This window comes from Lacerta agilis, chromosome 10 (assembly GCF_009819535.1).
Source record: "Lacerta agilis isolate rLacAgi1 chromosome 10, rLacAgi1.pri, whole genome shotgun sequence".
Classification (NCBI taxonomy): domain Eukaryota; kingdom Metazoa; phylum Chordata; class Lepidosauria; order Squamata; family Lacertidae; genus Lacerta; species Lacerta agilis.
In genome coordinates, this window is record NC_046321.1 from 20,208,950 (window position 1) to 20,235,339 (window position 26,390).

Consider the following 26,390-nt stretch of genomic DNA (forward strand, 5'->3'; position numbering starts at 1 on the left):
ATCTCCATCGTGAAGGCCCTCCATGGATCTTAAACTGGAGCGTTGGTGGTGGGATTTTATATTGAAGAGGTAGTTGAAAGCAGTGAGGGCTGTCGGTAAATATCTCCCGGCAGTTCTGCTGTGCTACAGCGAGGGGCTTGGCTGTATCTTTGAGGAGAAGTAGATAATAGTGACCTCATTGCACGTCGACTCAGGGCTTCGCTTGCAGGGAGAACTGGACTTGTGTATGGCAGCTGGTTGGCTGCCCTCACTCCCAATGCAGTACGTGAGCGTGGAATTTTTCAGAGCTGCAAGTTTGCATTGCTCAACACGGACTTTTGGGCTTAGTTTGACTTGTGCCAGGGCTCACACGCAGTAACTTGCGCCGATTCAGGATCTGTTGCTTTGTGGCTTATTTGTACTTCACTTTCTCTGCCTGCCATCAAGGGCACTGAGATGCAACCACAGCTCTGTGTGTAAACACTGCAGAGAGCTTAGCTAACGGTGTCTTCTTGATGTTGCCAGACTACAACTCCCAGCAGGCTCAGCCAGCGTGGCGAGGGATGATGCGAGTTGTAGTTCCAACAACACCTGGAGCTACATCCATGTTGGCTTAGCCCATTTCTTCAGCTGGTAGCCGACGGCTGGTTTGACTTCATTGCTTTGAACCCAGTGCCTCTGATCATATGCTAGGGATATAGGCAACCATGGGTGCTGTACCCGATTTTTGAGACGCAGCCATAGCTTTTTAGCCACCATGCACATGAGGACAGCAGGATGGCTGAGGGACATGACAAAAGAAGAACCCTTTTGAATCTGGCTGCTCTGGTTTGCTGGAGATTTAAAACGGGAGTGGACAAGCTGTAGTCCTCCAGCTGTTATTGGACCACAGCTGCCAACGGCTCCAGCCAGCATGGCCAACGATCAAAGATCATGAGAGTTGTAGCCTAGCAACATCTGGAGAGCTTTTGAGTTCCCCCTTCCTGGTTTGGAGAGCACTTTGTTGGGCAGTGGGTGGAACAGGCCGAGACAATGCTGCTATCCCCGAAGCCCTTGCTATAAATGGAAAACGCAGCCTGAGTTAGTTGCTAACCAGTGTTTTCATGCTGCCTCCACAGACTCTTGAGACTTAACTTGAGCTCTATTGCTGTCAATGAATAATTTCAGCTCTTCTGCCTGGAGGTCCACTATTCACAGGCGGCAGAAGAAGCTGGATATAACTAGAGGAAGAAATATACAGTACGTTTGAGCCATCCCCGGTTCCTATTTCTTTGGCCTAGTCATAGCTTATACTGTTTCAACCACTGTCTTTTCAAGTATTCTCTGAGCTGCCTTGGTTTTTAGACCTTCTCTTGGACTTTTAGTGTTCTGCACTCTTTGTGTGGAATACTTAGTGGAGTTGTTGTTGTTGTTGTTGTTGTTGTTGTTATTATTATTAACACACCCCATATATTATGAATAGGGTGGATGCAATGGAAGAATCCTTTTCTGGGTCGCAAAAGTGATGGCATTCATCTTTTTCCGTAGAGAGGACACATTCCTTCTACATTTTAACCCATGTATACAGAATCTGTAACCCTCCAAATATTGTTGAACTACATCATCCTTGGCTGGCACTGATGGGAGTTGGAGTCCAATAATATCTGGAGGGCAGCATGTTCCCTGCCTGCGTCTTAACCTCATATTTAGCTGTTTTGTAGGGAGGAGTCTTCCTGCGCTGGGGCTTAAGTAACTTATTTTACATAGTGAAAGATAATAATTGCTCAGCAAGTGACTCCAAGCCGCCAGTTTCTCCATTCGCTCCCCTCGATATTCGTTGTGGTGGTCCTGATTTGTGCGCAAGCCAAGCCTTTGAATTTGGGGCCTTTGCCTAAGTTTGGCTTCTTTTCCCAAACCGCTAAGCTGCAGCAACACAGTGACTGATAGAACATTATGCTTGTGGCTAAGTACGTAGATCCAGAGTCAGGGTCAATAGTTTGTGCATGGAAAGGAGAAGAGGCAGCAGGGCTCAGCTGTCCACTCCGTATGTGTATGGGGTTCATAAATCTGTTTACTTGCTGTGCACCTCTGGAACATGACGTACCTACCGCAGGTTAAACTTTTCGGTCACCTAGTCTGAAACGCAGAAAAAAAAGCGTTTCATGCCTGTTTACGGTCATGCTAGGGGAAAAAAAAAAAAAAAACTTCACTGCTTACCGGTAATTTGTGCATAGCAGCAGGCAGCTTTCTAAAGACACAGGAACAAGACCAGGAAAATAAAAGAAACGCTGGCAATTTGAAGGAGCAGGCACTGTTAATGAAGTGCACATGCTACTTACAGGACCCCCTTCCTTTGCTCATTTATTTTGCTGTCCAATGGTGGGTGATTTAGGAAAACCTTTCCTATCTTAACGGAGCAATCCTGGGGAAGGTATTTTTTGTGGGGGGGTGTCCTCGGAGGGGGGGGGAGACCACCAGTTCCCAAGTTCTGCTGCCATGGGCCACCTAGGGTGGGAGAGGGAAATAGCTTTCTCTCTAAATAATAATAATAATAATAATAATAATAATAATAATAATAATAATAATAATAATAATAATAATTTATTTATACCCCGCCCATCTGGCTGGGTTAAAGATCTGTTGCCCTGGTTTTCAAATCCAAAACACCTCTGCAGCTTCCAGTTAGCAAAAAAAATATAAAAATAAATCGCAGCCTCCCCCACTTAGGCAGGAGGAAGGCAATTCATTCTTCTACCACTTTGTTCCCAGGCAACAGAATTAAGATTATTGTTCACAGCAGGAAACGCATTGAAGCAGGAGCAGAGGAGAGCGGATTCTTAAAAAGAAAAATGCAGAGGGGAAAACATGCAAGGTGAGGTCAGAATGTTGACCCAGGACCTTGCTTAGGAACATCTCCGCTCCTTCTTTCTGTGCTGGGCGTAGAGGACAGAACGCTGCATCCCTCCTCCTCCACCACCACCATGCCCACTTTGCCATTACGTGACAAGGTGTGGCATACAGCAAACAGGCTAGTGCTTAATTGCAAGGCTGGATATTCCTCTTCCCCAGCTCCTTATTTTGCATCTGGCTCAGGTTTGTGCATCTCAGGGGCTCCAGAAACAAAGCAGATCCTGGAAACATGAAGTCTGCCCAGGGTTGCTATAAATCGCAGAGTTAAAATGGCCTCTTTGCTTGTTTTGCATAATTTAGCTTGCTTTTGCTAGGGAGGGGCAAAGAGGCATGTGCAGCACAGTTGCCCTGCCCGCTGTCCAGCCTACGTTATCTCCTTCCATCTTGACTTCTGAAATTTCATCAAGCTGTGCTCACAGCCTGTCTTTGTAACCGCCAGGGCTAGAAAACCCTATAAACATGACAGGGGATTTTTAGGCCCATTTGCCCTGCCATAACTGGGTAATCCAAAGACAGATTTCCACTTGTAAATAATAATAATAATAATAATAATAATAATAATAATAATAATAATAATAATAATTATAATATTGCCCTTTACAGGAGGCTGTAGAAGCTTCAAGAGAAGAGCAGCAATGTGACTTTTTACATCAAGGCTGTGCAAATGAGCCGTTTAGGAGGAAACATGCTGAGCTATAGAAACGTTTAAAAACCTGTCCTCCCGAACTCTTACCTGTCTTTACCCTCTTTCTTCGCTTGGGTGTGGGAGAAGCAGGAAAGACAGCAACTTGCTAGTTCTTTTTCCTACCATATGCATAAGATTTTGTTCCTGAAAAAGTGTGTAGGCGCCCTGCAATATGCTTATCTTAGCAACTGAAGTTCCTCTTACTTCTGACCCCAACCAGTTGCTCCCCTGGCATAGAGAGACACCATCCAATAAACTTCACATGCCCCAAGACAGCATGTGGGGATTGCAATGGTAGTATTCCATACCCAGCTGCAGAGCTCCCTCTGGCAGTGGGATGGGTGACTGCTCTTCTAATCTGGTTTCTGAGGCAGCTTTGGCTTTTGTGCTTGATCAGCTGATCATAGCACCAACTTGGCTTAAATTCTGTTTTTCAATGAGGAGCCTTGCTTTGGCCCTTTGAAAACTCCCCTATACGAGATCAATATTGTCTTTTTTGTATATACATGTACTTTTGTTGTTTTAAAAATGAGTGCCTGGCACAGGAAAGTGGTGAAGCCACTGGTTCTAATTTGCATGGATCGTTGTAAATAGGAGATATAAGTGGGAGCTGCAACAAAACATTGCAGCGTGAAGTGCTGTTCAGGGTTCCAGCAAGTCTGCCATACCCTTTCCAGGATTCCATTTCCCCCCACCATTGCTTTTTCCTCTCTACAGATTTTCTTTGCACTTCTGCACAGTGTACTTGGGGTTCCCCCCCCCCCCCAAAGCCTGCTGTTACCTGCCTTTTGTTTGTGGTTGTGCCATTTAAGGCTAGGCACTTAAAAGAGAAAAGAGTTTGCTAATAGTATGTGATTGGCAGATTGCTCCCTCTTCTGTACAGGCTGAAAAGTGCAGTTTGCTATGTAGATGCTATTGAGAGGGAAGTTGCTGTTTGTGTACAACATACAGTGCACACAGCCTCACCTATGAGATCGCTCCTTGTTTTCTAGGTATTTTCCCAGCAGTAAGAAGCAGGCAGTGAGCCACTTGTTTATAAAACACAGCACCTATTTTTAAACCAGTGTGTGTGTGTGTGTGTGTCTCATGTGCGCCTAGAGGGGATATCACCATGGCACTGAACTATACTCTGCTCCTCCTTTTCCGTAACAAATATTTAAGTCACAGCCAGCTTTAGTCTCGACACTCCATGGTGATTATGGTGCACTCTTCGAAACCACCACAGCCCATCTCCCTGGGCAGTTCATATAGAGCATACAATATAGCAGCAGCTGAATTTGTGAACTAACATTGCTTGGAATGACATTGTGCACTATGAAAACTTGGGTCGGTGATGGCTCCTGTGTGCAAGTCAGTGGGATGAGCAGGAACCTATGAACCAAGGCAAAAATTCTGAGTGATGGCTGTTGCGAAAAAGAGCCACTTGCTTTGTTGTAGAGCAGGTTGTGCGGAGCTTTTGGCCCTCTAGGTGTTCGTTTATTTATTTCAACAGTGGTGTATGGGAGTCCCATTACGATCAGGCTAAAAACAAGGGGAAGCTATAAAACACGGCTGAACTACAACTCCCATCAGCCCTAGCAAGCACCAGGGATGACAGGAGTCTATATTTCAGCACCATCTGGAGGGACAAATGATCCCCCACTCCTGCAAGAGTTCCAAAAGCTTATTGTGGTGTATACTGTAAATACATGGCATCTTCAACCCAGCTGTTTTCATAAGAGAAATTGGGAATCGGCCATCACAGTGGACCACCAAGCAATATACAGAACTGTGACTGGTTCACCTGATACTTTAAAAAAAAAGTTTGCTTCTTTCAAGTAGGATCACAGCAGGAGCCCCTTGGGTTAAACTACATGTGGAGAGAGAAATGGTTCTCTGATCGAAATCACCCCTACCTGCAAGGTTGCTAATGGTCTCACTGGGAGAAGAGCGAAGTAGGAGATGTTACCTGACTTTCCCCCTAGAAGGACTAACAGCTCGGGGAGAAATCTTGAGTAAGTAAAGGGGGATAAACCTCTCCCCCAGAACTGTTCCCTGGATCCAGTTTTGGCTCATCAGTAGTTGTGAAAGTTTAAGAACAAACACCTGAGCGCAGCAGGCGTTCCAGTCCCAATTCTCCCACATGTGGTTTGGCCATAAAGCTGCTTGGGATACTTCCCCACTTGATAATGGAAGTATTTCTGGAAGAGGGTGGATTGACTGAAACCCCTCCTGGTAGTGTCAGTGAGAGGGCATCCCTCCTCTCTTCTCCCAGTTAAGAAATCTGTAGGGTGTTGCAACATCCCTCAGCTGAGTTTAGTGTACAACTACCAATCTGATGCGGCCATAAAGGCAGCACAGGCTGTGATAATTCCAATATCTCTGATGAAGTGTGAATCTGATTTGATCGGCAGCTAGCCTCTCCTCACTAAGCTGTGACCAAGCACCTCCCTTTAGCGGTGTCAATTGTACCTGCGGCTTTCTTTATTTTCCCACAAGAAGGAAAGCACCAAGGTTTGTGGGTTGCCACTGCTCATGTGCAGCCCGAGAGGGACTCATGTACATAATGGACTTTTTTTTACTCTATTAAAGTTCACTTTTAACACATACAGCCTTTTGTGCCTGCCAATTATTCTGAAAGCGCTTTATGGGACATCTGTAACGAGATACTTCTTTCTAATATAGAGCTATGTTTTGAGGCTTTCTGTGTTAGTAATGGGAGAACATGAATGTATTTTGTCTTGGGAATCGGTGGCGTGGCCAAGCCGTTCTTGGCCAGGGAGCTGGTGATAATTTCCTTACAAATGTGATTGAGGAGTTCAAGGCTCCCACCCCATACAAGGGACCAGCAAAGAGCTTGTGGCACACAGTGAATATTTTTGGAACACTGTATAATTCTGGTCATCTCACTTAAAATAAATAAAAAAATTCCTTCCACTAGCACCTTAGAGACCAACTAAGTTTGTTCTTGGTATGAGCTTTCGTGTGCATGCACACGAAAGCTCATACCAAGAATAAACTTAGTTGGTCTCTAAGGTGCTACTGGAAGGAATTTTTTATTTTGTTTTGTTTTGACTATGGCAGACCAACACGGCTACCTACCTGTCACTTCAAAAAGTTAGAAAACGGCAACTAAAAATGATCAATGGGGTGGAGTATCGCTCCTAAATAAGGAAAGGTTACAGCAGCTTTTTTTAAAAAAAAGTTTACAGAATATATGAGTAAGAGGAGTTATAATAGATGTGTATAGTGTAGAGAAAGATACAGAAATGTTTTTCTCCCTCGTGATTGAAGCTGGATGCTGGAAGATTCAGGACAGACCAAAGGAAAGTAGTTTGCACAGGGGTTTAAAGTATGGCAATAGCTCCCACAAGATGCAGCGAATGCCATCAGCTTGGAGGAAGGATACTTCCAACAGCTATTCGCCATGAGGTCTGTGTTCTACCTGCATTATCAGAGGCATCTTAATTTTATATTTAATAGCAGGAGTGGAAACCGCCTCTGCTAAAAGCTGGAGAGCTGCTACTCATCGTAACTTGGCATAGCAGCACCTTGACCATAGCCAATGCATGTGGCCACACACACTCATTTTAGATGCATCTTTCCATCGCTACGGCTTCTCTCTTAAGTGCAGAGTCAACTAGGATTGTGTGCATTTTAAGTATTTAGGCTAACCCCCCCCTTCATTTCCTGTCAAGTGTGTCACCACCTTGTGGGGAAAAGATGTGCATAATGCTAACATCCCAACATTCAGCTTCTGCTGAAAATATCAATTCCGAGAGTAGGGGAAAGCCATTCTTCCCTCAAGAAATGGCCGAATGAGACCCAAATAAATATGTATGGATTTCTACCCTAACACTTCCAAGGCAGGGAATTTAGAACTCAGAGATCCAGCTACTTACACACAAAGCACTGGTCTGCAAAAAAACAGTCTTTCATTGTACTCGAAAGGCATGCAAAATTTCCAGCTGCAGTTCCTTAACCAATTTAACCCCCTTTTCAGAGACCCTTTCCATATGTGTCTTCTTTGGCACCTGACGTGCCTGCAGGCCTTATCAAATGCAAACGCCAGCCTGCCAGCCAGGAGCCGAGAGCACCGTTTTGAAATTCACACGGTTGGCTGGCGGCGGCAGCCTTTGCTAGGATGTGCCTTGAATCATTTGCTCCTTTTTTCTGGCATCGCAGAAAAACCGGAGTTTCCTGGGCAGCAGCTTCACTTCCACTGGCATCGCTTCATACTCCTCGCTGTCCACAGCCAAGAAGCCTTCCGTATCCTGCAGAGAAAGCAGGAAAGATGAAAGAGACATGCTGACTAAGGCTAGATCTGAGCAGCTGGGGGTTCTTTTCCTCCATGGCCACGTAGCCAGACATACCAGATGGAGCTGGTGTCCATCCTAGTTAGGGCTCCACTTCAAGGTGTTCACTTCTGAAACACTTCACTGAGAAAGCACTGTTTATTTTCTAAAATGGCTGTTGTCACAGTTCAAGGGCGCATTCCAGCCAGGTAAAGCTGTCAAGGCTACGTCCAGTAGAGGAGCATGGCCTAGGTGATGTCACACGATTGACAGGAGGGCTGCCTGGCTAGAGGGCGAGAGGCTAAATGGGTGAGGGAACAGCCCTGGTCTCCCATGGCTGAGATTTCTCACCCCTGGCTCAAACTATCTGCCAGACAGCATCAAGGCTCTCACTTAAGACAGCCTGCAAACTAGCTCACCTGCTTTCTGCCCGCTGACAATTCCAATTCCGTAAGCATCAGGCCCAGCACAAGCAGAAGGCGTTTCCTCTAGAGAAAGTCATGCCTTCTCTTTTATCTGTAACAATTGCACCTCTCTGGCTACAGGGAAGATGTCCTGGTTCCACGTTTCGGTACTTCCCAGTTTGCATAGGGACCACCCAAGGAGGCAGTTCCAGAAACTGCCACCTGAGTCTTCTCCCACTGGATCCCTGCTACCGGTATTAGACGTGGGGCCCCTATCACCACCTCCTAGAAACAGGTTGGACAAATTAGTTCTGTTTAACCCCCTCTGCTCACTCCACCTCCCTCTGGCCCCCCTTGCTTTGTCCTAAGCTGCAGAACTGAAAAGTCCTTTTTCATCCATTAAAAGCTATTAGTCAATTTTGGGATTCCAAACAACCTACCCATCAAATGTATAGCACGATTAGGGGGCAAAATCAATTTACAGGGTCTTGAATCTCCCCCCTGCCCCCACTCCTTGTCTCTCGTGTCCATCAAATGTGATTTTTAACTGGGGATTATGCTCATACAGGTGGAATTTGCATCTTGGGAATTTCTATGAACCTGGCTTCCTACCCATAACTACAGGATTCCCTGAAAGCTGAAATATAGGCTGCTATTTTGGAAGGAACTGAAGAGACAGTTCAATACCTTGGCTGGATTGCCCACAAAAACATTCCTCCTGTTGCCACACAGTGGCTTTGCCCTGGGAATAGAAAGGGACATGAAACTTGGCCTACCTGAATGTAAGAGACACAAGAGGAGGTGGGAATACAGCACAAAGGACTGTCACATACTGATTTTTTAAATTAGGAATGACGGGTGAAGCTGGCTTTTGGGCATAACACATCCCAACGAAGCAAGTTGGAATGTATTCATATTGCCTTTATACATAGAAGGAAATTTGCCTAATTCTAGGTGGGGGACAGGATCCTTCCATTACCTGTAAGGAAAGAATGAAGAAAGGATAGCTTTACCCTATGTTTTATTTCTCACCTCTGCAAGCTGCAAGGTACACCTGCTAGCCTGAAGGCACTGGCTTCCTTCTGGGCACAAGTGGGGGTCCTCCATCTTTTGGCTTCTGTGCAAAACAAAGGAAGAGAGCAACCAAGTCATCCTTTTTAGCTATGCTTAAAGCACAAAGGGGCTGCAGAGAAGCCGGCAAGCAGATTGTCTTGCTAATCCGGAAAGGCACTGAACGACACAACTCTCCTTCTTCTGCCATAGCCAACCAAACTAAATCAAACATTTTAAGAGACTGGTGAACTTGTGTGGCAGAAGGAATTGATGGAGTAGCACCAAGCCTCAACTAGGAAAGAGCCTCCCCTTAAATGGTAATTCCGAGAAAAGCAATAGACATATCTGAAAAACCAAGCTACAAGCAGCATTAATTGAACCACCCGCTGTGAGCACATTATCTACAGTGGAGGTAGGGAACTTTGGGCTCCACAGGCCAGATCTTTATTATTATTATTATTATTATTATTAAACATCTTTATTGAAAGTTCAAAAAGTACATATGCGCATCAGACACAGTGAGGCACAAACAAGAGAAAAATAAACAGAACCCGTGCAGAAGGGAAAACAAAGGGGGAAGGGGGCAAAGCCCAAAACTGTATGTTTTACAAGATTGCTATTGTACTTCACCAAAAGAGTCTGATACACACATGTCCCTGAATCAGGAAGTGATTTGCATGCAGTCCTGCCAAACTGAGCAGGATTTAGCATCCTGTTGTTTGGGCTGCCTGCTGCTGTTCACTGCTAGGAACATGAATGCCCCATCAGGGTTTATCATACCCATACACCCATCAGATTACGTCACAAGTGGGTGGGTGGGCATGGTTTGGGGAAAACACCCTCGCAAGCCAGCTCGAGACCACCTGGTGAGCCAAGATTTGCCCATAAAATGGAGACCCTGCCCCCTGATTTACAGCCCAGAGGAACTCCACCAGGGTAATCCTCGCGCAGCCCCAAAAAGAAGCCCAATCTATGTTAAAGAACGAAATACATTAAGATTAGACAAATTGGAAGAGAAAGCTATGGATCAAGTGCAGCAGTGAGGAACTGTGGCTGATTCAGGGGCTCGTGAAGCCAACGGTTTTGTCAGGGAGCCTAAATTAAAATGGATTACAAATTCCTCGAGCTGCCTCATCCTTTTAATAGTAGGGACTGCAAACCTTAATAATTAATGCTTGGAAGTCAGTTCCATCAAGATCAATGCAACTTCCCTCCAAATCTATGCACCCAAGACTCAGAGTTCATCACCCTCAACCAGACTGCGAGGCGAAGGGATCCTCTCGTTTTACACACAAAGAAGAGAAGCGCAGGACAATGTTACTTGCTCAAAGCTACAAGATCTTTGCTGTGCTCGCTTTGAACCAAGGTTCAAGTCTAGTAACGTGGCTCACCACCTTACTAGACCAGCTTGGATCGCCAGCTCCTTGAGTATAACCCCATGTCTGCATGCCAGGGTGAGGAATCAAGCTGGGAACCTATCGGAAGCAGACCTGCTGAAGCTTCAGAGGGGCAGCTGCATCATGAGCCTTTGGACAACGCCCTGCCTACTAGGTCATTGTGGCAACACCACACCATGTCCTGACAGTGCATACTGGGGTTTAGGATTCAAAGGAAGGATTTGGATAGAAGCCTTCCCTCTTATTCATCCTCTTCACTGACTTAACAGTGTTCCCATCTGCTGTGTCCTTGTCTTGAGACTCCCCTGGTTTTTAGATATGCTTTTATGGTTTGCATTTTCATCGTTCAATTGCTTTGGGATGTTTTACGGAAAGCCATTCGCAAATGAAATAAATAGCGACAACAACAATGTAGGAAGTCGCCATGAGTCAACACTGGAGCAATATGAAGAGATTCAAGGAAACGGGGAAATGATCTGCAGCCTTGTAGTGGTCATGGAAACTATAAATTAGAGGCTGTGATTTGCCACCAAGAACTATTCCTTCGGTGTCCTTGCTGACTGAACCTGACACACAGCTGGGATCATCAGAAGGGTTTATTTATGCCAGGGGCACCAATTAGTTTTGTCTCCACTCTAGATTTCAAGTCCAGTCTCTCCAGTTTTGCCCTTAATGCACCTTACTATACAAACTACCAACTAACCCCAAAAGCACATTGATAAATATATTTTATGGTAGCAATAAGGCATATCATTACAGGTTCTCTAGGACTCACCCTCTTTTAATGTATTCTCTTTTACTGATTGAATCTGGTTCAATGCAAATATGCATGAAGTCTTCTGTGCGCTAAAAGAAATGTTCAGAAATGGATGCATTAATACTAACAGCCACAGCATCTCATGTAAGCGCCACCATCTGCCTCTGAATGAATTCAGTAGCTTTTCCCATTCTCTGGGGGAAAACAGTATTTGGGAGCCAGGAGAATTCAAAGCAAAGAGTTACCTGTGTGAGCCATAGAAGGGCACTGTCAGGTCAAAAACTAGACAGAATGCGCATTAACATATTATCATATTCTCTTTCACACACACACAGCTGCAATCTCCTACTCACTTACCCGAGTGCAAGTCCCACTGAACTCAGTGGAGCTTACTCCTGAGTAGACATTTACAGCCTTGCAGTCCCAGGGCAATGAATTCACGTCTGCAGTTGAAGCAGAGTGTTCTTTGTAGAAGGAATAAAAATTAACCTCCAAACCTCCTCTTTTACATCTTAGAGAAATAGCACACAGAGTGACATCTTCTTACATATTTCAATCATCCTTGAAGCTAAGGATTCTCAGATTGGCAAGTTCAGGTTCTGAACTTATTGTGGTGGCCTTGTAAGCAGGTTGGTAGGCAGGGTGGTACAGATAAACCTATAGCTGAGTGCCCAGAGCTCAGAATGCACTCAGGAATCGCACCCAACCACAATGTCCTAAATACAAAAGCCGTGCTCTAAGCCCAGAAGAGTCTCTTAGCAGCCCAGCTAGCTGCATTCTTGCTCCTTTGATCTACTGCACACATACCACCTAGCTGGCATTTCATTTAAAAACTGGGCATATCAGCAATTATCCTTCAATCTGTGGAGGGATGTTCAATTACACTCCTAGGTACTTGCTGTTATTCAGCACAAGACACCTCAGTCTTTGCTTCCAGTGAAAAAATGGTACAGGGAAGACGTAAACAATAATCCTTAGGACTCTTGCTTTCAGGCTTGTGTTCTGTGCTAAAGTCCTATATGGGCGGTGCTGAACACACAAATAAATACAAGTCAGAAACTGAAAAGCTTGCATAAACTATGCAAAGCAAGCACCCTTGAATGGTGCACCTCAACTTGCATAATTGCAGTTTGCCGTATTTACCAGCCTTGCAAAATTTATTCTACTTCTGTTATTCATGAAGAAAAGATAAGAACTGTGTGGGGCCCTCATGAGAAATTGTTACCTCCTTTGGCTTCAGAGATCCAGCAGGCTTTGTCCACACACTTTCAAGTATATTTGTGAAGCAGTAAGGTCTAGTTGTTTGTGCCTCCTTAAAAGCAGAGAATCTCAAGAAATGGTATTCTGCACTAAATATTCCATGCCCAATGGACTTACTGCACAGGAAATGACACACACATTTTATGTGCAGGATGGGCACAGGAACTCATAAAGTACAAAAAGCATGTGTGTGTATATGCTTCTCTCTCTCTCTTTTTGGCACGGCCCATTTTAAGAAGCGCACACACGGCACACAGGGTGTGGGACTTATAAAGAGGCACAGCAAAATAGACACACACATCTTGGGTTACCACCATTTCAAATTCAGACCCGATATATTAGGCCTAAGCAGGCTGTTATCCCCTCAAGTTACAAAGCAACTACTTTTGTGAAGATGAAGGAAAGCTTAGTATTTTTTATTTTATTTTATTTCTCTACTCTTACTTTCAAGTCAAGATGTCTGTTCTGAGTAGCGACAGAGAATTCAATAGCGGACAGCTGCATTTCTCGCCAAGCCTCCGGGGTCACCTCCTTGGGGATTTCTGAGGTCCGAGAGGAAAGACACCATTAAACAGAAAGTTAGATAAGCGCTGTTGTGTTAAGATCAGCAGAGGCCCAGATCCTTCTATTTCTTGTTACTTCACAAGGCCTCGTTCCATCTATATTTAATGCCAGCGGCTCAAAGGAACAACAGTCGCAGAAAAGGAAGAAAGAGGTTCAAAGTTCACACAACAAAAAGAAAGCAACTCGCTGACTTAATTGGAAAAGGTGACGGATCTCTCAAGGCCCTGCTGCAGGGCCACAGTGGGGAGAAAGGATTCTTCTAATGAACAGCTTTAATATATCTACAGTATCTGAGAGAGAGAGAGAATGACTGACTGCTTACCTTTGGGGACAGGTGTCCAATAATGTGCCAGTCTCTTGTAAAGCCTGATGTATAAAGGAGGTCTAGGGGTCTTCTGCTCTGGCTCCTCAGGAGGCCTCGGAGTTGGGTCCAAATAGGAAAGGGAGGCTAGATGCTTCTGAGGCCACTCCTTGGAATTTCCAGAAAGAAAAAGCAAAATAACCATTTTTACAGGGGTATGTGAGAGCTACACCGACCATTCATTCAGCAGCAGGCAGACTTGGGATTATGGTTGCCACCAAACAGCCACAAGGCGGAAGAGGCAATCTAGGGGCTGCTCAACCCACCTGCTGCTTTCTCCTTCGGCCATTCTATTAGCCCATTTCCCTGTGATGAGGTGAACAAGTGTTCCTGTCACAGTTGAGGGGGACAGAGTGGCTGAGGAAAGTGTGTGTGAAGAGAGGAAAGAACTATACTCCCCCCCCCCACGCAGGTTACTGTCCTGCCACAGAGAAGAAATTATGGTCTAGCTGATCTAAATTGTGTCTTGCAAAGGCTGCACTTGACTGTCACACTAAACTGTGGTTGAACACTATGTGGATGAGTTGCACTCTTCCCTCCCATGTAGTCAGGTGAAGGAGGCCTTCTGAAGAGATTAACTTCATGTTGAATAAACCCTGGCTTGTCCTGTTGAACCAACCAGGAAACCTGGTAGGGTTCAAAACAAGCCAAACCATTGTTATGAAGCCGCTTTGTTTAATTTGTTCAAGAGTTCAAATCAACACTTTAATTTGAACAGTGCTTGTTCAAAAACAGGATTCCTGGTTTATATAAAACAAATCACTCAGAAAGTTTGGGGTGGGGGAAGAGGTGAGACTGGCACTTTTGTTTGGGCTCACTGCAGCTTGTCCACATACCACTAAACCATGGTTTAGTATTACGTGCAAACTCAGATAGTACATATGTTATGATGTTTCAGGGCATTTCACAGGAGAGTTATGTTTCTTATCTGCTAAGGAATCAAGAAAAGGGTGTGAACAGAGGGGAAATGCAGCTACTTTAATGTATGTCAAATCCTTCAGTACCTGAGAACTAGAGCAATTAACCTTTCTGCTCATTTTGCGACAGAAGGTAGGCTGAATGCAAGAGGCAGATTATCAACAGTCCTGGGGCTCTATTTATAGGCACCACTTACGTCAATTGAATAAATCTCAGGGTGAATCATTAGCATAACAAAAACCATGAGAAAGGACTGTACTAGAGGAAGGCAGCAGCAGAGTAACCTCAGCTGCATCAGAGTCTGTTTACCCTTCCATAATGCAGTTAATATTCCCTAGTAATTTCTAGCATTGCAATATTATTTCAGCTGCATTCCAGGATTAGATTTTTTAAAAGCTAATTGTCTCTGCCACCCTTTTCTTGCAAAATATGAATAGCCAAAGCTGGGTCGGTTTTGAGCTATGTTTAAAAAAGTGCCGACAAAGGTCCGTATAGTTAAAGCTATGGTTTTCCCAGTAGTAATGTACGGAAGTGAGAGCTGGACCATAAAGAAGGCTGATCGCCGAAGAATTGATGCTTTTGAATTATGGTGCTGGAGGAGACTCTTGAGAGTCCCATGGACTGCAAGAAGATCAAACCTATCCATTCTCAAAGAAATCAGCCCTGAGTGATCACTAGAAGGACAGATCCTGAAGTTGAGGCTCCAGTACTTTGGCCACCTCATGAGAAGAGAAGACTCCCTGGAAAAGACCCTGATGTTGGGAAAGATGGAAGGCACAAGGAGAAGGGGACGACAAAGGATGAGATGGTTGGACAGTGTTCTCGAAGCTACTAACATGAGTTTGGCCAAACTGCGAGAGGCAGTGAAGGATAGGCGTGCCTGGCGTGCTCTGGTCCATGGGGTCACGAAGAGTCGGACACGACTGAATAACTGAACAACAACAAAAACCTGGGGACTTCATGCACTCAAAAATGTGATCCACCACTGTGTGCGTCACAGATCTTCCCACTGTGATAGCCTTGTGTGACCCATATTAAAATGCCTTTACCTTGAATGTATTAAAGAAGTGGGCTGCTTTGATTTTCAGAGGCCCAAGATACCAGTACCTGGAAGAGAATAAAACGAACCGAAAAAGCAAAATAAAACTGGGGGCACGGGGAAAGCAGTCCTCTTTTCCAATGCAGTATCTACTAAAGCTGTTTCTTACAACCTAATCTTTGGACGTTAGATGCCCAAGCAATTTCGCAGGAAAGTGTAGCTGGTAACTGGATGTGTGCTAGTGTATTCAGTGGGCTTCTCTAGACGACCTGTTTCTTGAGCATTCATCCTGTTTTGCTTACGCAAAGAAGGTCAGACTATGTCTGGTATTTATTCAGCACTTGTTCAGATTTGTTTGCGGGGGCAGTTCTACAAAACTGAGCATTTATCCTGAATTCATCCCCATTTGCTTGTGGGGTATTTCCTCATCTTCCTGTTAGTCATTTGTTCATCCCACACTTTCCCTGTCACTTTCCTCACTGCAAACAGTCAGGTTTTTTTTAACAGAAAAGTGGATTGATTGCACAAAGCACTTTAATCAATTTTAATTGCACAAACGTAAATTTCTGGTATGTGCTTCAATCTGTTGCATAAAATAGTGACCGTTTAGAGGCATCCCATGTCTTTCTCTGGAACCTGGTCCAGGGATTCAGAGGCAATCAGCAGCTGTCTTAAGACTTCACAGCCTGATCTGGTCCCAGTGGGTTCCTTGCTTGCATATTGTTGGAGACAGTGGAGAAACTGTCTACAGTTACAATATAGGGGCAAAGAGAAAACAAAGCAATAGTGGTCAACTTACTTGCTGACTTTTGCTCCTGCATCTCTGTAAGACCCCCATCTTAAACCAGTTACAGCAAAGATGGGCTGGTCTTTGTTCCCCTATAAAGGAAAAACGAACCATCACTAACAAAAGTCAAATGTTATAAATTGCAGTAATCTGTCGTGATCTTGCCAACAATGGATCAGTGGTCCGAGAACAAAAATACCAACCACTGTATTCCAGCAACACATAAAAGAAAGGAATTGCAAATTAATACCTCAGTGCAGAGTGCTTGTCTGCAATGTTATTTTAGCCATGAGTCATTTAATTTTGTGGCTATCAGAAGACCAAAGCAAAGAATGACGAGTAGTTATCATTTAAATGAAAGGGAAATCTTCACAAGATGATGGTGATGATTAATCTGCTGAATTTCTATCCCTTCAATGCTCTCAAAGAAGCCCAGGGCAGCAAACAACAAAGCAGTAAAAACAGTGCAATTAAAAACAAAACGAATTTCACACATTTAAAAACAATTAAGAACATAAAAAATAGAATGGCTTAAAAACATTATAAGAGCAAATCCCCCTCTTCTCCTTCCCAGATGCCTTCACACATAGATCAGTTGATAGAGCATAAGGGCTCTCAATGTCAGAGTCACGGGTTCAAGTCCCTGCCCTGCACTAAGTGCGCTGTTCTTTAAAGAACGATTTTATATTGTCGCATGCTCTTTAAAAACATAATGGGGTCAGAAAAGCACGTAACAAAAGACAGAGGAAGAAAAATATCCCTCCCAGAAAGAGGAGGACCTAAGAAAAAAGATGGCTACCTTAATCTGCAAAACATCAAGTGGAACAGTCTCTCCTTTCAGTATGGACAATGTGGCGTCAGTAATATGCCTGAAGAAGAAGTCAAGAGGAAGACGTTATTCAGTAGCAGAGGGCATGCTTCCCTTGCAGAGCATCCTAGGCTTGAGCTCAGGTAAGGTAAAGGGACTCCTGACCGTTAGGTCCAGTCATGAATGACTCTGGGGTTCCGGCGCTCAACTGGCTTTATTGGCCAAGGGAGCCGGTGTAGAGCTTCCAGGTCATGTGGCCAGCATGACAAAGCCGCTTCTGGCAAACCAGAGCAGCGCACGGAAACGCTGTTTACCTTCCCGCCGGAGTGGTACCTATTTATCTACTTGCATTTTAATGTGCTTTTGAACTGCTAGGTGGGCAGGAGCAGGGACCGAGCAACAGGAGCTCACCCTGTTGCGGGGATTTGAACCGCCGACCTTCTGATCAGCAAGCCCTCTGTGGTTTAGACCACAGTGCCACCCGCATTCCTGAGCTCAGGTATCTCCCCTTAAAAGGATCCTAGATGGCACCAGAGTTGAAAAGGACCTCCCCCCACAAGGTCTTTTGCTGCCAGCCAGAGTTGACAGCATTTGGGTGAGAGGAACCATCAGCTTGACTTGGCATAAGCACATTCACATATTCCTGCACACACACAAAAAAGAGGACATCGGCATCTAAGTTGGAGCTTTTATTTCGATTTCAAGCCTACTCTGATCCCATAGCCTCAGGGCAGGTGACACAAAAAGCCTCCAGTGGAGGCTGCACTGCCATGAAATAAAAGAATACCCAACCATAGTCTTGCCCATTAATTTGTGGGTCTTGCATAAAGTTGACTATGGATGAGGTTCAAATGCCATAATTTTGCCATAAAGCTCACTAGGAGGTTCCAAGCAGAAAAGAGCGAGCTTCTGAATGCAACCTTTTGAGTCGGTTTCCCGCTGCACCGCCACAAACTGAATGGATCAGGATGCATGAAAAGGGAGGATGCCTACATTATAGTTCTCATGTTACAATGGCACATATCTTTAATAGTTGCATTTATATCCTGCCCCTTCTTCCTGCTGTGAAATCTTCAGAAATTCAACTCTGTCTTAAATGCAAGGTCAGAAGCGTTCCCAGCTTCAGGAAATGGTCAAATAACAGGGGGTGGGGATCAGGGTACAAGGCAACAACAAATCAATGTGAAAGGCATTTTGGGGATTGCTAAATCTGGGATGTGGTGTGTCACCTTCCCATCATACTTTTTTCTGTTCCACAGCAGTAAGTGGGTGTTATTTCCCCGCCACAGAGAGTCCTGTTCGCTGTTGCTTGCCATATATTAATTAGCATTCAGTTCGACAGAAGCTTTGCTGGTATCCTTTGTAGGTAATTTTCTCCAAGCTAACCGGCACAACATCCTTCGTTTGGAGTTTGGAGAAGGCCAAAGCTCTTGTAACAAACCAGACTTATACTTGCCAACTTGCCATGACTGAGGGTTGCCCCCTTGCCCTTTTCAAGTGGACGCTGGACTCAGCGGTGCTGGTTTTAATTAAATCGCTTCCTGGCCGACCTTTCAGTGAGAACAAATGTGATGGGATTAGGGAGCAAGGCAACCAACCTGAAGTGATGCCTTTCTTAAACTAGCACCCTTCAGAGGTTTTGGACTACAACTCCCATTAGCTGCAGCCAACATGGCCAATGGTCAGGGGTGGGTGAAGATGAAGTTTGTAACATCTGAAAGGCATCAGGTTGGGGAAGGCTGGTGTAGACCAGGGATGGGCATGACGACTCCAGTTCAAATCACCAGGTCAATGAATAAGTCCACTGTAGCCAGACTTTACAGGGTTGCTGAGAAGACAAAACAGGGAGGCCCCTCAGATGCTCCCTTGGACTCCTTGAAAAAAGGGCAGGGTACAAATGTGACAATAAATTTAAAACCTGTAAGTCTGTGGAATGCTCTCCCCAGAGAGGTTCATGTGATGTCTTCATTATTATTATTTTTATAAAGAATTTATTGGTGTTTTTCATAACAAAGAATACCATCACCCACCCACATTTAATACAAAACAAAAACAAACATAACCACGATTCTTCTTCTTGTTTACACACATTAAAAAAAAAAATTCTAGTTTCGAATCTTTACAGTTGACTTCCCCTGCCTTCTCTCCTTCGGTTCCAAATCCAGATTCTACTTTAATAACTTCATCTCTCTAAAAAATTGAATTCATTTAAAGAAAATTCAAATCTAAACAATCATCTTAATCCATAATAATTAATAACATAACTTTATATCTTAACAAAATCGAAAATTCTTTCTAGTAGCACCTTAGAGACCAACTGAGTTTGTTCCTGGTATGAGCTTTCGTGTGCATGCACACTTCTTCAGATACGAAGAATATATCTTAACAAATTATTCTTATATCAAATCTAAGCTAACTTCTTCTATCCCTTAAACTGCTGCTAGTAACAAAAAAATTCAAAATATCCCTTTTCTTGTTAAAAAATAAAATAAAACTTAATGTCTTAACCCTCCGATTTCAGATTACCATAACAAACCATTTATATTCTGCACTTAATACACTTCACCCTATCCCCCCTCTATCCATTGTCCTTCTCCATCTTACACCGGAACCACTCCTCAAATTGTCCTCTTTTCTTGTGCGTCCACAGAACCAGACACAGTCCCCAACAGTCCTTGCATCGAACATCAGGGTACGCTGTTCATCTTCTTTCGGCTTCTCCCATTCAATGCTGCATTCTTCTTCTATTTGTAGATATCTTAATTTCTTGCCCTTCGCTCCCGAGCTCTCACCTCGGGGGCTGGATATAACATTCTTCACCGTCCCAGGGCTGCCACCGCCGAAGGACGTTTCTTTTTCCGGGAGTCGCCAAGCCATCTCTCTCAGTTCTTCAATCATCCCCTTCAGCTCTTTGCCGAGGCTCTCTTCCATAGTATCGAATACCTGAAAGGTCTCCTCTGTGGGAAGTAAATTTTTCTTCATATCCCCACTCAAAACCTTCAATTTCTGATTAAGCAGTTCCAGTTTCAAAATGATAATCCTTTGTTCATCAGTTAGTCCAGAGTTCAAAACAAGTTCAAAAACAAAGCCCAACATGGTGAGAACGGGCATAGGTATCAAATTTCAGTTTCTATTTCAATGTTTTCCATCTTAAACCAGTAGTTTTCCACTTCGGCTCAGACTTTTCGCAGCCATTTTCCCTGAAACCAGGGCGCAAAGACCATAACTTTCAAAAGGGATATTCTCCATCCTCTTCCTCCCCAAAGGGAGATCTATATAGTCTCACTTGTGAAAAAATCCAAACATTGTAACCATCTTGATAGCAACAGTATCATAGACCGTTATTTTCTTGCCGCCGAAGGGAGGGAGGCAGACTTCCTTTCCCTAAAACCTCCCGGATCGTTAAGTCGTTAAGTCCTCAAATTAATCCAATCAAATACTCACGACCACCGGGCTTCGTTTCCTTTCATCTTCTACAGGGAGAACGTCGTCGCTCGTCACGGCCAGTACTCGCCGCTTTTCCGCCCGGTTGGGGCATATCCCCTAATGGCCCAGCTCCGCGCTCCCTTCACCCCCACTCCCCCTTTACAGGGGGAACGAGGGAAGGGTACGGAGCCTAGCGGGCCCGCCGGGGAGCCCGAGGCGCAGGACGCTCTTCCCGCGCCTCACCGGAGCCCCGCTTAGCGGTAGCGGGGCTCCAACCCCCGGGCTGGACTGGGTCGCCTCGCTGCCGAGGCAACCCACGACCGCCCGTGATGGCGACCTCGCCGGAAGTCTCCATGTGATGTCTTCATTATACACCTTTAGGAGGCAGGTGAAAATGTTCCTCTTCAACTAGGCCTTTGGGTCATGGACATCTGATGCCCTTTTAAATGTGTTACGGGAGGGGGAATTCTTGCTTTGGTTTTGTTCTTATTTTTATTATGTATTTTGTGGCTTTTTCTATGGTAATTTTATGTTGGGAACTGCCCTGAGATCTATGGATGAAGGGGGGCATACAAATTTAATAAATAATAATAAGTCTGAACTTTTACAAAAAGTGCCATTTTGGGTACATAAGGTTATGACATAGATCTTTTCTCATTTTTGAAGGTGACCATGTATAACATAATAGGGACGTGGGTGGCGCAGTGGTCTAAACCACAGAGCCTAGGGCATGCCGATCAGGTTGGCGGTTCGAATCCCCACAACAGGGTGAGCTCCCGTTGTTCAGCTCCAGCTCCTGCCAACCTAGCAGTTCGAAAGTACGTCAAAGTAGATAAATAGGTACCGCTCCAGCAGGAAGGTAAGCGGCATTTCTGTGCACTGCTCTGGTTCACCAAAGCGGCTTAGTTATGCTGGCCACATGACCCGGAAGCTGTCTGTGGACAAACGCCGGCTCCCTCGGCCAGTAAAGCGAGACGAGCGCCGCAACCCCAGAGTCGTCCGTGGCTGGACTTAACAGTCAGGGGTCACTTTACTTTACTTTATATATAACATAATCTTGAAGTGCCTAAAATGGTCCCTTTTTTGGTGGGGGGGACCAGATTTGCAGCCCTTCCTTCCTTCAATATACACCAATCTCCTCCTCCCTGACATCCTACTCCCTTTTCACACCGATTCTTGTATGATACACACACACACACACTTACTGGACTTGGTTTGCACTCTCAGGATAAAGCGTGTGACTTAAGGTGCTGGTCTTTCCGAGGGGAATGAATCCGATGGGAATCTTACTGAAAGCTGCCTGGGAACAAGGGCAAAACAAATTTGCATCAGCGCCAGCTGAATCCAGCTCCCTTTCTGTGCAGAGGACAGCTGCGCCCGATTTCACTCCCCACCCCCCCACCCCAGGCAGGCTCTTCCTGAAAGGGAGGCAGTAATAAAGGATGACTCGGAACATCAGCCTCTCCGGACAGCCCCTCCGAGTGCCAACTGGCTACAAAGCAGCCTTCTGTAGTCATTAGCTGCATTGTTACACACGCAGAGCCTGGCACGTCCTCTCCAAGCAATGTATAGATTCTGTCAGCAACCTGCCATCTCCTAAAAGACTGAAGGTGGCATCCGAAGCGTGGCTTCACTCAGGCTGCATTTCATCTCCAAGCAAAGCGCAGCCGAGACAGGAAATTCGGTAATGCAGAGTGTCTTTCTCCGTGAAGGGGGATTTATTTATTTTTAAAGCACCCTGGCAATCGAGTCGGGAGGTTATTATTACACACCGATCAAGCAGCAGACTGACAGTCTTTATCTTTGACTCCACAAATTGGGGGAGCAGGCAACAGAATGAGGTGATCTGCTAATAAGGGAGGGTCACATGCTGGGTTGCGGCTCAGACGCGACTGGAAGGTTCAAACACAGCTCTTTTTCTAGACATACAGCCTGGCTGGAAGTCACTGCCTGCATCATTCTCCCAGTCAGCGCCTGGCTGCTAAGGCCATGTTACTAGAGTACACATGTATGTGCACACGCATGCAAACCAAGAGCTGTGCTCCCTCAAGTGTGCCAGCAAATCAGTGTTAATGACTGTGCAACCACGACACCTTGGCTCTCTGCAGGAAACTGCAGCTTGCAGCACAGTGATTCAGCAAATCCAACTCATTTTCTGAAGCTCTCCATCTGCTTCCATGCCTTTCTGTTGCACCCTCTCCACAGCCAGGCTCCTTCCTCATCTCATTATCTCTTCTGTCCCCTTATACTTCATAACAGATGGCCCAGTGTCAAACAAGCAGAGAGACATAGTGATTTTGCCCGCCAAGAGGCATTAGCTACCTGGAGGTTGTGTCGCTGGCGAGTGCCGGGCCTTTTTGGGGTCACAGACTTGCACCTGCTGAACAGGTACGCAACATTCAAGGAGTTTGGGGTTACTGTGAGCTATGATGGGGTGCACCGTTCTAGCGTGCAAAGTGAAAGGGGGATAAGAAAGAAAATTCAAGGGAAGTGGAAACAAAATAAAAAATAAAAAATCCTTCCAGTAGCACCTCAGAGACCAACTAAGTTTGTTCTTGGTATGAGCTTTCGTGTGCATGCACACTTCTTCAGATACACTGAAACGGAAGTCACCAGACCCTTATATATAGTGAGAGAGTGAGGAGGGGTATTACTCAGAAGGGAAGTGTTTTGTCATGGGAGCAGTCAAAGTTTCCCAGCAGGTAGCAAAACTTCATTTCCCACTGAGCCAACATGCAATCTAGAAGCTGCATGGAAATGAAAGGGTGAGGTCAAGCATGCTGGAGCTAGACAAAACCTTCAAACGAAAGCGTAACTTGATCTCTACTGTCCTCTTAGTCTAAACTAGAACTGTATTGCAAGGGAACAGTGAAGCTGCTCTTTAGTTATGCACCATCAATAGAATATAACATTGCACATGGCTTGGCTTGACGAATAACCTGGCCAATGACTGTAGAATGTGATCTCTGTTTGCTTGCCCATTATTCTCCCTAGCTGGTTAAGGGATCTAGTTATTATCTCTTGCCTGGGAAAGCAGGCTGGCGGAGGGGGCTGCCATCTCCTAAAGCTCACCCTGTCCAGTAGAGAGAACCAAGTTAATTGAGTTCATTGTGAGCTCCAACCGTTAGCTAAAAGTGTCCGTCACTGTACAGAGAGAGGAGGCATCCGATGACTACTGCCTCTGGGGCAACCATAAATGAACAGCAATAGGGAAAGACAGCATCCCTTCCCCACTGACAGGAAACAGAGACTGACATGAAAAGGCCAAGACTACCCAGCACTGTAGCTCAGATCCATTGCTCCTTTACCCAGGAATTGCTTCGTTTCCAAGGGGTAGGGGAGGGGAGGAATGGTCCTCCATTAAGCAGCAAAGCTGTCACAGCATATTATTACTTTTCCCTGGTTTCTTTTTTCAAGTGTAGAGATTTGAAAGCTTACAATTTCTCAGAGGAAGAAAGGTAATTCTTTGCACCGAAGCTGAAATATAAATTTTTTCTCTCCATAAGCAGGCAAAGGCACAATTCTAGTTGCTAACAGCCTCCTGGGATCTTAGAGAGAATCATTAAATTGCATTTTCTGTCTTTCTCTTCCCCCCCCTTTTGGTCAGGTACTGATAAGACATTGTGGAATACAATTCTGTTAACAAACAGCCTTATACGCTTTACGTAATACACCCCTGCTGGTGCATGGATTTCACCCAAAGCTTGCTTCCAAAGGGAATGCAAACAGTCACGGGCTCCACTTTCCCTTTCCCCGACTACTGGTCCAGAGGAACACTTGATTTGCAAATCTGGACAAATGCCTGTTCAAATGTTTTGCATTCAAAATTACCCTGCTGTGCTTACCAGGAACTCCGCAAAACTGGGGCAAGAAGCTATTTCCAAGATAAAGGCCTAATTAATTCTAAACAAGCCAACAAACCTGTGGCAAGGTTGTACCACTTCGTTTGATTGATTGCTCTTGCTCCATATGAAACAAGTCTCTCTACACACGAAACCAGCATCTCAGGGAGAAGAATTTTGGGCCTAGCCTTCCTGTCACCATGCTACTATTCTAAAAATTGTTTTTGTGTGGAGGAGCGTTCCATCACACGAAGCCCCCACATGCATTCTGGAGTGCTACACCCCAGACACAGATTGGCTTCCCTGGGCCCAAGAGAGATAGATAAAACTGCAAGCCACCAGCAGGGTCAGCCTAACAAAACAAACAAACAAACAAACAAACAAGACAAAATAGAAAATTCTTTCCAGTAGCACCTTAGAGACCAGCTGAGTTTGTTCTTGGTATGAGCTTTCGTGTGCATGCACACCTCTTCAGATACGCATGCACATGAAAGCTCATACCAAGAACAAACTCAGCTGGTCTCTAAGGTGCTACTGGAAAGAATTTTCTATTTTGTTTTGACTATGGCAGACCAGCACGGCTACCCACCTGTAACTGAAACAAACAAGACAGTGAGACTACAGAATGCTTTGGAATTTCCTGTCAAAAAGGCAACAGAAGAAAACACCTTACCTCATCCGCCCTTCTGAGGAGGCCAGTTATGACCTGAAAGGAAAAAAAACTTTTTTTAGCTAGCATCGGTGAAATGAACCAGAACTTGCCTTCCTTCTTCAAATGAAAAGGTGACACAACACCAAACCTTGATGTATCCTACAATTTTTGCTCCAGTTACCTGCTTATTACATTTACGTATCACCCTTTCCTCCAGGGCGCTCAAGGAAGTGTGCATGGTTCTCCCTACTCACAACAACCCTGTGAGGTAGGTTAAGGCTGAGAGACAGTGACTGGCCCAAGGCCACCCAGTGAACTTCCTGGCTGAATGGGGATTCGGATCCTGGTCTCCCAGGTCCCAGTCTGACATTCTATCTGCTACACCACATGATGTTTCGAATGGTTTAGCAGGAATCAGGATGAGAGGAATCTTGTGAGGGGGGAGGGTTGGCGTGCATGAAGGAGGAGGAAAAACTTCTATCGAGAATCCTTCCCCAGGTGCTATTTTCCCATGGGGAGAAATGTAGAAGAATTCTTACAGTACCTCTTGCAATGTTCCATCCCCTCCTGCAACGATTATGATGTCTGTGTTTTCCATCAGCTCCAACAACTTCTTCGCTTGCCCTTCATAATCTGTCTGTGGTAGATACAGAGAGGCCAGAAACATGTTGGGTGGTATTAATACTCAGATCGGACCCAGTGAAAAACAAGGGCTTGGGTCCACTAATTTCAATGGGTCTCATGATTATGACTAACATTGGGTATTGGCGGCCCAAAAGGAAAACCTTTCATCTCCATATGAACACATGTACATCTAATACTCAGCACATCACACATCTTCTCATTTATTAATTTCAAAGTTTTGCATCGCCCCTCTTAAAGGACCCCCCCCCCCCAATACAGGATGTAACACAGAGAAATCCCTACAATATATACACTCAACTAAGATAAATATAGCCCATGCTGTTTCTAAATTAGAAGTGCCAAACTCAAAACATGTAATCACTTTTTTCGTTCAAAGAAGTTGGTTGTTTTTGCAGGACTAATTGATGGTTTTGACGTATCTTCAAATGGGTAGCTTCTGAAAACCATGCTTTCTTATTCGGCCAACAATCTCTGTTAGATTATTTATAAAAGCAAACAGCACCACCTACTGAACTAACCCACGCTACATCCTGAAGCAATGGAGGGGGAGATTTGCAACCATCTCCCATCCACGTATCGAGATGCAACATCCTACTTCACTCATGAACCCTTCCAATTTACAAGATAACCGCATGGAATGATAAAATATT

General features: G+C 44.9%; 1 protein-coding gene across 1 annotated transcript in view; it reads right to left on the minus strand.

The window, feature by feature from the left end:
• Positions 1 to 7,362: 7,362 nt before the first annotated feature.
• AGK (acylglycerol kinase) overlaps positions 7,363 to 26,390 on the minus strand; it is a 40,370-nt gene continuing 21,342 nt past the window's right edge. Inside the window, exons 6-16 of the mRNA XM_033163362.1 lie at positions 25,640 to 25,732; positions 25,117 to 25,149; positions 21,807 to 21,901; positions 17,167 to 17,236; positions 16,380 to 16,459; positions 15,591 to 15,648; positions 13,585 to 13,732; positions 13,143 to 13,240; positions 11,457 to 11,527; positions 9,264 to 9,348; positions 7,363 to 7,806 (exon numbers count right to left, since the gene is read on the minus strand). Of these exons, the coding sequence (XP_033019253.1) occupies positions 7,672 to 7,806; positions 9,264 to 9,348; positions 11,457 to 11,527; positions 13,143 to 13,240; positions 13,585 to 13,732; positions 15,591 to 15,648; positions 16,380 to 16,459; positions 17,167 to 17,236; positions 21,807 to 21,901; positions 25,117 to 25,149; positions 25,640 to 25,732 (966 nt within the window). The 3' untranslated portion in view covers positions 7,363 to 7,671. The remainder of the gene's footprint in view (positions 7,807 to 9,263; positions 9,349 to 11,456; positions 11,528 to 13,142; positions 13,241 to 13,584; positions 13,733 to 15,590; positions 15,649 to 16,379; positions 16,460 to 17,166; positions 17,237 to 21,806; positions 21,902 to 25,116; positions 25,150 to 25,639; positions 25,733 to 26,390) is intronic.